Here is a 16,022-nt window from a genome sequence, read left to right on the forward strand (position 1 = left end):
TTCCAACTGTGTTATTGTATATCTGTTACCTATTAGGGGACAATTTCCACTTCCAAGACCACTATGAATTTGACCTTATTGCTGTGCACTTGAAAAACAGAAATAATCACTGTAACAGAAGGGAGGATGACATTTATCTTAGTGTTATAGATGATCTCTGAGCCAAATCTCGGATCATATTGTCAGTTACATTCCTAAGAGTCAAAAAATCCCTGCAGGAGTGAAGTCCAGATTCATCCCATCTGAAGAGGAGTAAGTTACTGTGGTAATGGGTGCCATATAATGTAAGAGGCAGAAGATAAAATAGGCTGAATGCTTGAGAAATCAAAAATTGGGGCAGAAATTTGGAAGAGTCTGCCAAATAAAATAAACTATACAATAGTCTGGAAAAACTAAATGCAGAAGGAACATAAAAAAGCTCCAGAAAAAAAAAGAACCAATCATAGTATTACTGTTGCAAAGAAATAGGAACAAATTATGGTACTATACTTAAAAAACCTATACTTAAAAGGCAATACAATACAGATAAGGTGAAAGACTGCCAATCAGAATACAACCTCTAAGATGTTTAAAATAGATATTTGCATGAGCTAAAAAAACTATGTAACCACTGTGAAGGACCAGCAATTCTGGGATCACAAAGATGGCACTATTACAGAGGCAATTAAATTGAATGACAATAAAGTAATTATAAATTATAGTTATTCCAAGGCTTTTGTTGCCATCGTTTTTGTTTTGTTTTTTGGTCAAGCCTAGAAATAAACTACTTTGAATTCTAAAGTTGTCACTGGGCCTGTTCTTTAATACTTACGAAGGTAGGTATCTAAAGGTATGCAAGTCTCTAAATCATCAGCTGGAGATAAAAGTTCACAGATGCTTTCAGCCATATGTCCTTCAGGAAATTTGCTTAAGTCTCCACATTTTTTGAGAATTTCTACACAATCTGACCTTCAAGAAAACAAAATGTTTCCACATTATATATATGCATAGTATTTAAAACTAAAATGAAAAGTATACAGGTGCACATATAAAAATAACATACAATTTTACAAACAAATATCTATCTATCTATCTATCTATCTATCTATCTATCGATCGATCGATCTATCTATCGATCTATCTATCGATCTATCTATCTATCTATCAATCTATTTTATCTCTATCTCTAATCTATATCTATCTATCTATCTATCTATCTATCTATCTATCTATCTATCTATCTATCTATCTATCTATCTAAATATATATAACATTAAATCTTTGTAAATCACATGAAAGAGATGTTTTGGAATGTATAGAACCACATATGATTTTTAAAAACCCTTCCATAGCTGCCACACAAGTCTGAAAAAGACACAACCAATTAAATGTTAAGGGAAAAAATTGTAGCCTTTTCATATGTTCCAAAGCACCTCTTTCTGGTGATTTTCACAGCCCTATATAATATGTATGTAATTATGTTTGCCTAAAAAAACTATTAATGCATTTAGTAGCTTAAATCATTTATTCTACAATGAATTCCTATATAGCATGAATCTTGAACTCTTACATAAGTAGAGAATTATGCATTATCCCATTGCATGTGAGACTTCATTAAAATTATTTTACTTATTAGATTTATTAGCCATCCATCTTGCCTCATGGTGAAAATTATAGAGACAGCGGGATCCAGTAACTTCATTCTGAATACAAAAATGTATAAATTCTGCCAGTTCTTATAGTACTGATGTTTTTTTCCAATTAAAAACATCTTGGATGAACTCTCAGATTATGGGTCCTTTATAATTCTTGAATTTGTCCAAAAATTGTGCTCAGAGGAATTCACTACTAAGCAGAATAGAAGTTCATCCAAAATATTTTATGTACATTGCACAGAACATTATTATGAATGTCTACTGACTTATTCCTCTCCACAATTTAATGGATTTTGGATCTGCACAGAAGAATCTGACTAGATCCTATTCAATTACATAATACATTAGGTTTAAACAGTTTAGTAAAAAAAATATGTAAAAAAATAATTTTGTAGCCATCTTATCTGAAAGTCAAATCAAACCTGAACTTGGTTTTATAACTCTGACTTGCACAAATGTTTGAAATCAATCCTTATTTGAATTTCCAAATGTATCCAATAGTTGCTTTTGTGCTTTCTTCTACTTGTTCAACTCTCCACTCTATATTTGCAAACAATTTTTATAGTTGTTTATATTTCCTTTTCAACTGATAGTTAAAAACATACTTTAATAATTAAGAATAATTTTGGATCAGTTCTAGAACACAATGTTGAAGCTTTGTTTGTTGGAAATGCATTCATTAATTCTATCTCAGATTTGTTTTATGCTTTCTTCATTTTGTTACTGAAAATACAATTTCCACAATATTATTGTCATTTAATTTTCCTTTTTCTACATGGATGTCCAACTGAAAACCTACTAAAGTTAACCCTCTTCATGTAATCATCTGAATTTCAAGAAAAAAAGTGAATCAAGAACAACCACACAACTTTCCTCAACACTTTCTCAAGATCTTCACACAGTCAGCTAAAAATTCTGAATTACAGCTGCCTTTACATTAGCTTGAAGATAAACACAGACTTCTATGAGATATGACACATTAACATAATTGCCTCTACATTTTTCAGCTGAAGGTATGGAACCTCTTTTGCTATCTAGCTTTAACATTAAGAAAACAAAAACACTAAAAATCTACTTACTTGCAAATAATACTTCCTCTAGATTTACTATGACAAGGTTTAATTTGCAGTGAACAAGCAACTGCCTTCCACATTTCTGGTTGGCATTTTTTAATATCAAGGACAGGGATATTTATAAAAGGCATCTTAATACTTCCTTTTTCCCAAAGTTTCATATCATTCATAGCTCCTTGATCTGATTGGGCATTGCAGCTCCTGAAGAGTTCAGTAGGCCTTCACGGAAAAAGTCATGCAAACAGAAGGCAACAATTTCATGATCTTTAGATAATGATAATAAATAATAATAAAGTACATATTTAGATAAAAAGCTGGATTTTGCCTAAAATAGGAAACAAAAGGACTGATGTATATTATGAATTAATTATCTGCTGTTACATCTTTTTCAATTTCTATCAACCAAATAAATAGATTTTCTCCATGAACATTTATTTCTAATCTGTTCTTTAGAGTTTCCCAAAGGCTTTACATAATAAAAAGAATTATTGCAATCCAATGCTAAATTTAAAATATTGATTTTATTATTATATTTGAAGAAAAGTTAGATTTTAGTTTGAAAAGAATTTCAGAAAGAACATATATATTAAAGCAGGAAATGAAAGCAGTATGTAGATATATTGTTATTTTGACTAATTTAAAAAAAAACAAAGAAGCTAAAACACAAGGAATCTCATTAGAATTCCTAGAAATTTCTGGAAAATCATGTAGCTAAATATATATGCAATTACAGAAGTACAATTGTGATACAATCCACATTAAAAATAAGATTCTTCTGTAGGAACTTCACAGAATTATATTGTAGATGGGTTTATGTTATAGATATTGAACAGACAATAAATTAATAGAGAGAATAATCAAGTAGAAATTTCACACATATATTTTGGCATAATACCGTGTTTCCCACAAAATAAGACAGGGTCTTATTTTCTTTTGATCCGTGAAATAAGAGCTTGGCCTTATTTTCTGGCAGGTCTTATTATTTTTGAGGTGCGGGAGGCCCCTTAACCTCAGCCTGTGGCCCACAGATCAGCTGATCCAGAGAGGGCCAGAAGTTCTGTCTCTGTTTCTGGCACACTCTTGCCAGCCCTAGCATCACTGGGCCTGCTGCTCTTTTTGGGGCCGCCACTAAGAGAAGGGATGCAGTAGCTAGAGTTTGAGGGAGCAGCCTCTACAAAGGCCATTCTGCATGGATAGCAGGTGCATGTGGGGCGCATGGGGCATGTCCCCTATTTGCCCCCAGGAAATGATGGGGACTGGCTGTGCATGCATTTAAATATTTTAGTGGAGGGCTTATTTTGGGGGGAGGGCTTACTTTAGCACATGCATTCAAAAGCCTGATTGGGCTTATTATCCAGGGAGCTCTTATTTTCGGGGAAACCGGGTAAATGTAATTAAAATGTTTAATAATCCAATTTTGGAATAAGATTTTAATAGCACAATCCCAAAATGAAAACTATTAGGTATAAGAATCTGATTTTAATGTCTTATATTAGAGGCAATCAATTATCACTTTAACTGTGAAGATACACCTCTCTTCAGAAAGCTGATTTTGTGTTTATATATTCTGTAAGACAAGCTTCCAGCCAGAACAGCCGATTTTAAATCTTGCCATAGACAAGATTCAAGTTGTTGAGTCTCAGGTTACTTAAATGGAAGTTATGTGAAAGTTGGATTTTCTTTTCTTTTCTCAGTCATGTGCATGTACACATGCTCCAACCTAGTAGAGACAATTGACAAGTGGCCCTTGGTGCTTGATTGTTTTCTTGCACATATTTCATTACCCAAAATAAATAATATCATAAGTGCTACTAGGGAATGGAGTTTGCTCTCTTTTTATACTCTAGCAGCTTGCCCTGTCAATGTTAGTGGGAGCAGTCACAATAAAATAATAACAAAATCGGAAAGGACCTTGGAAATCTTCTAGTCTAATCCCCTGCTCTAGCAGGAGCCCTAGCCAATAGTTCTCAACTTTTTCTTCACCACGGGACCCATTTTGTGGCCATGGACCAATGAGAGTTAACTCAGGATTTAAATAATAACATTTCTCCAAATCTTCATTGACCTCCTGTGACAACATTGCAACCTGCCCAGGGGTTCACAGACCACAAGTTGAAAACTTGCCTTATAACTGTGATGGTAAATCTATGGCACATATACCACATCTGCCGGCATGTGAGCCATCAGTTCCAGCATGCATGCATGCACCTGCCACTTGATTTTTAGTCTTCCAGAGGGCCAGAGGATAGCAGAAGAAGGTGAAAAACAGGCCCAACGGGTCTACTGGAAGTTTGTTTCTGAAGCTTTCCTGAAGCCTGGGGAGGGTGAAAATGGCCTCCCTGGCCACCTGGAAGCCGGAAATGGATTGTTTCTGAACTTCTGGTTGGCCCATTTGGCCCGGTTTTTGCCCTTCCCACGCTCCACAGCTTTCCTGAAGCCTGGGGAGGGCAACAACGGCCTCCCTGGAAGCCGGAAATGGATTGTTTCTGAACTTTTGGTTGGTCCTGTTTTTCTCCTCCTGAGGCTCCGGAGGCCCTCCTTGAAGGCTTCTCGTGCCAAAAATGAAGCATGTTTCTGGCCTCCAGAGCCCGGGGGGGGGGCATTTTGGTCCTCCAGGAGGCCTGAGAAACACCTCTGGAGCCTGGGAAGGATGGAAATCCCCCCCACACGGGGGAGAGTCAAGCACGCATGTGCAGGGGGGGGTCGCACACACATGCCCACAGAGGCAGGCTGCATTGCATTGTGGGGCACACATGTGTTCTATCATGGATGTTCTATGGATTTTTGGCTGATATCATATACTATTTAAATGAATCTTGACCGACTTGAACACTGGGCTCTATTTAACACTGGGCCCTATTGTCTACCAGGACTCCAAGATACCTCTCAGAGTTACTGTTATTGAATTAGGTTTCACCTAATCTGTACCTATATATTTGATATTTCTTGCCTAAGTGTAAAACCTTGCTTTTATCTACACTGAATTTTATTTTGTTAAATAGGGCCCAGTTTTCAAGGTCATTTGGCATGGCCTTTAATCAGAACAATAAAGGACTCTAGGGATGCCTGCCTTTGCCTAGACCCTATGGCACACGTGCCACAGATGGCATGCAAAGCCATTTGTTAGAGCATGCGGGGCATTGCCCTGTCAGCTCCAGCATGCTGCACACTGCTGGCTCATGTTTAAGTGATTGTCTGCTTACAGTCCTCTCACAGTCTTAGAATCCAAAGTCTTTTTGGCAATACTATCTGTGCAGCAAGTTGTCGACTTGCCAAAGAATTTAAAAGATGTTATCCTGTGAAATACATAGCAACAAATTCTGCAAGCAATGGGATCATTGCCAAAAATAAACCATATTCTCAGTGTGTATAGGTTATCTATTGAGACCTTAATGACTAGTGATAAGAATAGAACTGCATTTTTCCTGTCCCTCTTTTCATAGAATGAGAAAAAAATACTTCAGTCCCAAAGTCTCAGAACTCAATCTGGCCAGCTGACTTCAGCTTTCTTTTTCGGCCATTTTTCGTCCTCCGGAGGTTTCCCTGAAGCCTCCAGAGGGCGAAAAACAACCCAACATGCTAACTAGAACTTCGGGAACGGACTTCCAGTTTACGCACTCTGGAGGCGAAAAAAACAGGCAACCCGGAAGTCCGTTCCCCAATTTCTGAGGTACCTGTTTTTCACCCTCCGGAGGCTTCAGAGACCATGGAAATGCTGCAATTAATTGTAAATGCAAGGACCAGTTGTTAATCACTTTTTTCAGTCTCACGGTAACTTTTGTCACAAAATGAATGGCTATAAGTCAAGGCCTACTATACTTTGTATAATAGGCTATTACTATACTTTGCTTTGATGTAGTATGGTTTATGGTTTTGAGTATTACCAATTACCCAAAACCACACTTCCCAGCCCATTTCTCATTTTATATTCTGTTTTTTATTTTTTCCCCATTTAATCTTTTTATGCTGAGAAGATATCATTTTCATTGAGTAGATTAAAATCAGATTTGATAAATTGCTAACTCATTATTTGAAGCAGCAAATTAGTAGAGTTTAATTTCTGAAATACAGGTAATCCTTGATTTATGAATACAATTTAGCCCAAAATCTATGTTGGTAAGTAAAACATTTGTTAAATGAGTTTTGCTCCATTTTATCACTTTTCTTACTATTGCTGTTAATTGAATCATTGTTATGATTAACAATTGCAATGTTAATTGCATTAACATTGCAATAGTTAAGTTAGTAACACAGTTGTTAAGTAAACACAAATCATTGGACTATCTGTGATTACTAAGAAGCCAGACTGTTTTAATAATTACCGGTAGCTTTTTCTTGTTTATAACTCTGTTTATAGTTTAGATGGTAAGAGGAGCCATAATGAGATTGATCTAGTGCTGGGTCAGGTAGACCTTAAATTGTTTTTGTTAGATATATTGAAAGCATATTTACTATTCCAGGAGCTATTAGGTTTTATTCAGTCATAGCAAAATGGAAAAGTTTCTGGCCCAGTGGAATAGTACAAAGCATTTACAAGTCTAATAGTACCTATACATTTGGAAGTATATAGTGAATTCTTTTTAGGATGATAAACTGCCATCATTGTTCTACAAACTACATTGATTTGAGGGACAGGTAAGATTCCTAAATTTTGTTACAATTTGATATACGGGACTTAAAAGATTTCTTGGAGAAAGAAGAAAAAGGCAGAGCTGGCTGGTTCAAACTATGGTTCAATAATAGATTGATATTTCTGGTACTATTCAATAGATACTTCGATGCGATTAATGGTCCACTGTAATATCAATATTATTGCTTCTGGCATATAAATAAGGGTTTATTATAATAATGTTACAATTTTTGGTGAGGTTTTTTCAGGACCAAACTCAGAGATGCAAGCCCAGAAAGATCCAATCAAGTTTAATACTTTATTTGCTTATGTCTAATTTATTTTTTGTAATGTGATGGCCAAAACTAGATACAATATTCCAGGTGTGGTCTTACAAAGGTTTATAAAGCGGTACTAATACTTCACATGATTTTGATTCTATGCCTCTGTTTATACAACCAAGCATTGTATTAGCTTTTTTTATTACTGCTTCACATTGCTGGCTCGTGTTTAAGTGATTGTCCGCTTACAGTCCTCTCACAGTCTTAGAATCCAAAGTCTTTTTGGCAATACCATCTGTGCAGCAAGTTGTAAACTTGCCAAATAATTTAAAATATGTTATCCTTGAAATACATAGCAACAAATTCTGCAAGCAATGGGATCATTGCCAAAAATAAACCATATTCTCAGTGTGCATAGATTATCTATTGAGACCTTAATGACTAGTGATAAGAATAGAACTGCATTTTTCCTGTCCCTCTTTTCACAGAATGAAAAAAACTACTTCAGTCCCAAAGTCTCAGAACTCAATCTGAAATCAATTGTGAAAAAAGTTTTTTTATATATATTTGCATATGGACAACTATCATTCTTTTAATTATATTAGGTATATAGATAGTTAATGATAACTGTCCATGCAAGTGGCTCCACAGCAGATTTTTCCAGTAGAGTACTATAACTGGCTATTTTAAGACAAATGGCATCATTTTCTCATGAGTTCAATGTATTTTAGGCTCATGAAATCAATTTTATGCCCAGCTATCATACTAAACAGAAATTAAAAGAGGTAATCAGCATTATAACTATAAGAAACATGTTACCTTCTAGATAACAACATAACTATCTTACAAAATTGGAGTAGATTATCTTCTGGACCCTGCATCTGAAATCATCATAAATCTGGCATTTCCCAAAGTGATCTTATCCCCAAACTGATCAGCAAGCATGCCAGGCTATTATTGCTGCAATGCACATACTTGGGGCAAGTATCTTCTTCTCCAATAAATCAAAATAGAAGATAGACATAAATTCACCTCATTTACTTATGATTTTAATGCATACTGTATATGAACTTCTGAATTAGAAAAAGATATAGAAGGCTTAGAAATTGGAGGAAGACAATGATCTCTCTGCAACATCTAAGAAAATATTTTTCAATTTACACAGATCCAGAATTAGCAACCATACCTTCTCCAACATACTTATACATTTCAAAACAATATTGTTTAAAAATATTGAGAAAACCTTTCTTACCTGTTATTAAAATTAGTGCAGAAAGTAAGATTTCTACAGCCCAGCTGACAAGGTTCACGTACATCAGCTAAGCAAGTCAACATGGAAACTTCAACGGGATTATATTCACAAAAACGATCAAATTCTTGCCAGCTTTGTGTATTGCCCCAACTGCTTGTATAAAGCTTAGTGCATACATCTCTAAAAAGAGAAGAACAAATATATTTGAAATAAAATAAAAATGAAATATTTCATAAGTTTATGCGTTCTTTAGCATATAGTTAATGACTTTTGTCCCAAACATAGAAAGGAAAATATATCAGGGCTGCAGGAAGCTGTAGAGTTTTATTTCTGCCCAAGCCATTATTGATATAATCACTAAAAAGAGTTGCTAATAATATTTTGAATAATTACTGAAATTAGGTTCTACTGAGCACACCAAGTCTTATCTGTGAATGTCCAGGGCCATGTTTAGAACCATACTATTTTCTTCTTGTGACTTAAATAAGACACTATTTCTGTTTCTTCCTAAATTACTAAATACAGCTGCTGTTTTAAATATTTATATCCTTTTCAAAATAAAAACAGACTGTTCTTCATAAATGCCTGACCACTCATATTTCCCAGATAACAAATTCACAACTAGATAATGAGTTGCCTCTTTATTTCATATTCTAGAAACAGTGCATTTTGGACAAAGCAATGTCATATGGGGATAATTTAATTTGCACTAATGCTTAAGTTATCCTTGATATCTTCCATGGAAATACTGAGACACAGTTTAGAAGAGGGGGAAAGCTTTAAATTCATGAATTTCGTGCAGTCTGGAAAGCTGCAACTAATTCAAAAACAAAACCAAGATAGCAAAGACAGAAATTCTAAACTATACAATTCACTTAAACAGAAATTCAAAATTCAACTATTTAGTTTCAAAGGGAGGGAAGGAGGGAGGGAGGGAGGGAGGGAAGAAGGAAGGGAGGGAGGGAGATATAGTCATGGGAATATTTCAGGCTCACTGGCCTTATTCAGACCTAGTACATTTGTACAGAAAGAAACAAATAAATCATTGGGTTGTTGGAAATGTAATAACAACAACAATTCATTAAAATGTATTGTACAAGTTATTAAAAATCCCTGTCTCCCAAAGTGTGGTCTTACTAAGACTTTATAAAGCGGTAGTAATACTTCACATACTCTTGATTCTATTCCTCTGTTAATATAACCTTGGATTGCATTGATCTTTTTGGCTGCTGCCACACACTGCTGGCTCATATTTAAGTGATTGTCCACTAGACAATCCCTCTCATAATTACTGTTATTGAACCAGGTTTCACCTAATCTGTACCTGTACATTTGGTATTTTTTGCCTGTGTAAAACATTACTTTTCTCTACACTGAATTTTATTTTGTTAGATATGGTCCAGTGTATAAATCATACAAGATCCACCTGGATCTTGGGCCTATCTCCTGGAGTGTTGGTTATTCTTGCCAGTTTGTGACATCTGCAAATGTAATGAGTTCCCTTTTTATTTCTTTATCTAAATCAGTGGTTCGCAACCTGTGGGTCGTGACGCCTTTGGGGTCTAAGACCATCCACCTCCACTGGCATCGCCCATGCTCAGGAGCACGTCCTGAAGGGCAGGTGCATGAAGAGTGCCGGGTGGTGAAGCAGCCTCCTCCCAGCTCTGGTCATAACCTAGACACTGCCACACCCAGTCTCCACGTCAGGGAAAGGCCAAGGCGTTGAAGGGGGAGAGAGACGGGTTCTTCTGGGTGACGGATCAACCTCGGCTCTGACGGATGGAAAGAAAGAAAGAAAAGAGAGGGAGGAATGGAAAGAAAGAAGAAAAGGGAGGGGGGATGGAAAGAGATAGAAAGAAAGAAAGAAAGAAAGAAAGAAAGAAAGAAAGAAAGAAAGAAAAAAGAAAAAAGGGAGGGAGGAGTGGAAAGAAAAGAAAGAAAATGGAGGGAGGAATGGAAAGAAAGAAAGAAAGAAAGAAGAAAGAAAAGGGAGGGAGGAATGAAAAGAAAGAAAGAAAAAAGAAAAGGGAGGGAGGAATGGAAAGAAAGAAAGGAGAGGGAGGAATGGAAAGAAAGAAAGAAGAAAAGGGAGGGGGGAATGGAAAGAGAAAGAAAGAAAGAAAGAAAGAAAGAAAGAAAGAAAGAAAGAAAGAAAGAAAGAAAGAAAGAAAGAAAGAAAGAAAGAAAGAAAACTGGGTGGGTGGGTGGAACGGAATGTATAAAAAGTAAACTTAATAAAGTGAAACTCATGTAAACCACAAACTGCTGCTGGAGGCAGGCAGGAAGGTCATTTTATCCTGCAAAATCCCAGCCTGACTGATCTTCTCCCAAACCATGATTGGCAGATTAATCACTGTGCTTTAATTATGTTCAATTTGTAATAGTGAAAATAAATTCTGCATATCAGATATTTACATTACGATTCATAACAGTAGCAAAATTACAGTTTTGAAGTAGCAACGAAAATAATTTTATGGTGGGGGTCACCACAACATGTATTAAAGGGTCGCAGCATTGGGAAGATTGAGAACTACTGATCTAAATAGTTAATGAAAATATTGAAGAGTACTGAGCCTAAAGCGGAAGCTTGGGGTACCCTTCACAAAGATGTAACTCCATTAAGGACTATATGTCGAGTGTGTGAGTGAAGTCTCTCCATCCTTCATTGCCATGCATACCAAAGATGATTCCATAATCATGAAAGAGAACCAAGATACAGGTCCAGCTGCAAAATGGCTAGTAAGGCAGCCCTAAACTCTGTCTATGGTCGCTCTAGACCTGCAAGTACATACAAAAATCTCTTACGAGAATTTCTTAGAAAAAGGGGAAGTGGAGCACTGGAAGGAGAAATATGAGTTTTTGAAGAAGGCTTCTGGCAAGTTCCAGATGGTCCACCCATTGTCTTCAAGTATCTCCTGCACCTCAGTTGCCAACAACTACATTCAAATTGCCTGGAAACTGTGAAATCTAGACAATGGTGGGCACTACCAGGAGAACGTGGTATGTACCAGGCATATGCATGGAAACTGCATGAATAGCAAAAAATGCCTGGCATGCCAGGCTAATAATGGTTCCTCAAGAAATGCTGTTCCCAAACCCCATTTCCAGCCCAGTTATAAAGTAGTTGAAGGAGAAATTCTAGGTGCTGGAAGTGTCAAACCCTCCAGCGCAGAGAGCCACCACAATATCACCCAGCTCTACATCGTGCCTGCCACAGCCTCTACTATGCCTGTGACACTTCCAATGTCTATACTAGCTCTGCCAGCTATCCCAGCAGCCACCATCCCTGCAGCTGTCCTGGTGATGGCTACCCCACCAGCACAGGCCCCACTCTTAGCCCAGGGAGATCACTAATCACCACCATTGACAGTTAAATTTGATGGGACCCCAACAAACAGCTGGCCCATTTCCTAGCCCAAGTTTGGCATTACATGGAATGTTACGGGACTCCATATCCAGATGATGCCATTCACATTGACTGTGTGGACCTGGCATTAGATGGAGACATGGTATAGTGGCTGGTAGCCCCGATGATGATGATGCAGCCAAACTTGGACACTTTTAAAGTAGAAGATAAGGTTTACCCCTCCACTAAGTTCCTGCAGTCATGACAACACTGCAGAAAACTAGGACCAAAGTACATAGGACCTCTCCCCATTACCAGGGTCATAAATCCAGTGACAGTTAAATTAAATCTGCCAAAAAGACTTAAGCGCATTCATCCTGTTTTTTATTGAAGCCTATCTCTAGTTTGCTCTTGTCTGCTCTCACAAAACCACTTCCACTTCCAATTATGATAGAAAGAGAATGGGGGTTGGTTCTTATCTGAGATGCCCATTCTCTGGGCAGTAGAGATAGCTTCCAGGATGGGTTAATTCTGTCCAGTATCCAATTGGACTGAGTCTACAGTTGTGGTGTCATGCCTCCTCTGGTGACTCCTCCCAGCTTTTGACAAAGAGGATCTGTAGACCGACGTATGGTGTAAACAGGAATCCGTCAAGCTAACACTCTCCTCCAGTACCTATCACAAGTGCCCTGAGAGGTCCCTACTCCTTACTAATAAGGTCTGAAAGATAGAGTGGGGATGGATGCTATCTCCATTGCCCAGAGAACAAGTGTCTGAGTGGACCACGCCACCGACGTGGCAGCGCTCCTAGTACAATGGGCCGTCACGTGTCAAGGAGTTGGCAAGCCTGGGATCCTTAGGCCTTTAAAATGCAAGATCTGTTCCAGTGTCCAAAAGACTTTGAAAATACATTGGAGCCCAGACTAGTCTGCTGAAATGAGATGAACAACACCTCTGTGTGTCTGAACCCAGCAGTCCATTTGATGTAAATGTGGAGTGTGTGTCATACATCAAGAGTGCGCCATTTGCACTCAAGCCTGTGTCTTCGAGCGGGACAAAAGTTAGGCAGAACTAGCTCTTGAGACCTGTGAAACCTAGCATTAATCTTAAGAATAAAAGCCAGGTCAAGTCTGAGAACTACTCTGTCCTGATGAAAAATGCAGAGATCTTGCTTCATAGACAGGGCTGCAATTTCTGACATACGCAGAGCATGACAGCCACTAAGAACACCACTTTGAGAGATAAATGTATCATTACAGGTAGTTCGCAGAGGTTCAAAGGGTAGTCCCATGATGACATCCAGGACCTTACCTAAATCCCACGTTGGAAATCTATGAATGGTGGGATGGCTGATGTTAGTTGCCCCTGGAGAAAACCTGTGACTAGTGGATGGTGAGAAAGAGTTTTGAATGATGGGGAGACCAGGATTGAAGATGGGGCCGCCACCTGTCATCTAAGGGTGTTAGATGAGAGGCCCGTGTCAAGGCCCTGCTGGAGAAAGTCCAAAATCGAGGGTATGGATGCGGTGGCGGGAGCAATGCCTTGGCTGACACACCAATTGGTGAAGGCTCTCTAGGTAGCATCGTATATACAATTGGTGGAGGCTTGCTGGGATGCCTGAAGTATGAAAGGTTGGCCTCTGTTAAAGCCGCCCGCTCAATCTCCAGGCTATCAGCTGTAACCAGTGCGGGTCTGGATGGAAAAGAGAGCTCTGTGTTAGAGAGGCCTGGGCTATGGGAATGCGCCATGGAGGGGCCACAGAAAGGTTCACTAATTCCGTGAACCAAGGTCTGCGGGACCAGTGAGGCGCGAGGAGGAGGAGTTCTGCACCCTCTTCCAGCATTTTCCAGACCACCCTCTGGATCAGCAGGAGGGGGGAATGCGTGGAGAAGGCCCGATGGCCACCAACAGCGGAGGGCGTCCACTCCCGTTGACCCTGCGTCTGCATACCTGGTGAAGTACGTAAGCAGTTGGTTGTTGAGATGTGTTGCAAACAGGTCGATGACCAGAAGCCCATACCTGTTGGTCAATTCTAGGAACAGTCCCCTTCTGCATGCTCTACTTGGGAGTGGCTTAGTCAGTTTGCCTGGAGATTGTACACTCCGGAGATGTACTCAGCTCAAAGGGATCGAAGGTGGTGTTCCATATAAATACCCAGATGATTAGCCTCTTCCATGAGGAACCTGGACCGAATCCCCCTTGGCAGTTGATGTGCACGTTTGTTGTTGTGTTGTCCATAAAGACAAGTACGTGTGCACTGCCTACCAAATCCTGGAATTGCATGAGGGCAAGATGGACTGCCTGGAGTTCCAGCCAGTTGATGCTGTGGGAGGCCTCTGCCTTGGACCACCTGCCCTGTGTCATTTGAGTGTCGAGGTGATCTCCCCAGTCATCTAGGCTGGGGAACAGCCACCACCCCAGGGACCTGATTGCTGGAGGTACTTTGACCTGATGTGATGAGCAGCTCCTGTTTGTCTTTTGATGTGGAAGAAGAAACCACTGCAGTTTTTGGCTGTGGAGACGGAACCAGGGAACAATTCGTAAGTAGGAAACCATTTTGCCCAGGAGCTGTGAAAGCTGAAGAAGTGGTACCTGATGACATTTCATCACCTCTGTGACCATTTCCTGGAAACTGGAGTGACGATCTGGGGAGAGAAGAACTGTACCCTGCACTGTGTCTATTATGGCCCTAAGTGCAACAGATGGGTTGTGGGAACAAGATAACTTTTCTGCACATTGATGGGGGGGGGGGACTGGAGAGTAGCCTGGAGATCCCTGTGTGCCTGATTTGCTGACCTGGACTGGATCAAAATGTCATCCAGGTAGCATTGTAGTCTGATAGGCCTGTAGAGGTGGTCCGCTAATGCCACCCAAATTTTTATAAAAACCTGGGGGTGGACAAAAGTCCGAAGGGGAGGCCCTATATTGAAGGTGTTGCCTCACATAATGGAGTTTCTTCAGAAATGGAGAAACTGCCTGTGAGCTGGAAGGATGGGGACATGGAGGTAGCGCTCTGTCAAGTCCACCGATGTCAGGTGGTCACACACTCCCGGATCCCCTCCAGAATTGTCTGGAGGCAGTGCATCTTCAACCTGCGGTACTTGATGTAATGGTTCAGGGATTTTAGGTCAAGAATCATTCTCCAACCCCCCCCCCCCAAAGCCTTTGGAATGACAAACTGATGGAAATAAAATCCCTGTCCTACTTGATCCAGAGGGATCGGTTGGATCACCTGGATGTCGAGCAGATGACAGGTCATTTGTTCCATAAGGAACGGTCGATGTGGCTCCCAAGAGACGGGACATTGGACAAAGGACATCGGAAGGTTGGAGATGAATTCTAATGACAGGCCTGACCTGAATGTGTTCCTGACCCATAGGTCTATGGCATCCAAAGCCACACTATGGCTTTGGATGCGAATTGGACTGCATTTAAGGAGGCATCTGCTAAGAATTCAACTGCAGCCTTGATTTTATTAGGTCATGATGTGACCTTAATCTCCCAGTGGAAGTCTATCCTGTAATTGTTTAATCCAGAGGATGGCAGCCCTTCTGAAAAAGGAGACTGAAGTAGAGGTCCAGACCGACCAGGCCGCAGCTTGGTGGCCCTTGACAAGCATCTGTTCAAAATGCTTGTCCTCAGGTTTCAACACCTCCTCTGGGTCACAGCCGAAGGGGGGGGGAAGGGTAGCTACTGGGGAGTGCACTGCAGGAACCTCCAGTGCCTTGGCCAGTTACAGACCGATATTGTACAGCTGTTTGTCTAGAGAGTTGGGAAGGGGACCCAACCCTGGGGAAACCCACTGCCTTTGGACTAAGTCCAGGAAT

General features: G+C 39.5%; 1 protein-coding gene across 1 annotated transcript in view; it reads right to left on the reverse strand.

Annotated features, from left to right (window-relative positions):
• Positions 1-16,022, reverse strand: part of RECK (reversion inducing cysteine rich protein with kazal motifs) — a 115,688-nt gene that overhangs the window by 36,195 nt on the left and 63,471 nt on the right. The window contains exons 10-12 of the mRNA XM_014052832.2: positions 8,850-9,029; positions 2,714-2,926; positions 812-948 (exon numbers count right to left, since the gene is read on the reverse strand). Coding sequence (XP_013908307.2) covers positions 812-948; positions 2,714-2,926; positions 8,850-9,029 — 530 coding nt within the window. The remainder of the gene's footprint in view (positions 1-811; positions 949-2,713; positions 2,927-8,849; positions 9,030-16,022) is intronic.

The sequence above is a fragment of the Thamnophis sirtalis genome, unplaced genomic scaffold (assembly GCF_051295495.1).
Source record: "Thamnophis sirtalis isolate CommonGarterSnake01/CBP01778 unplaced genomic scaffold, rThaSir2_p1.2 scaffold_4, whole genome shotgun sequence".
Taxonomy (NCBI): domain Eukaryota; kingdom Metazoa; phylum Chordata; class Lepidosauria; order Squamata; family Natricidae; genus Thamnophis; species Thamnophis sirtalis.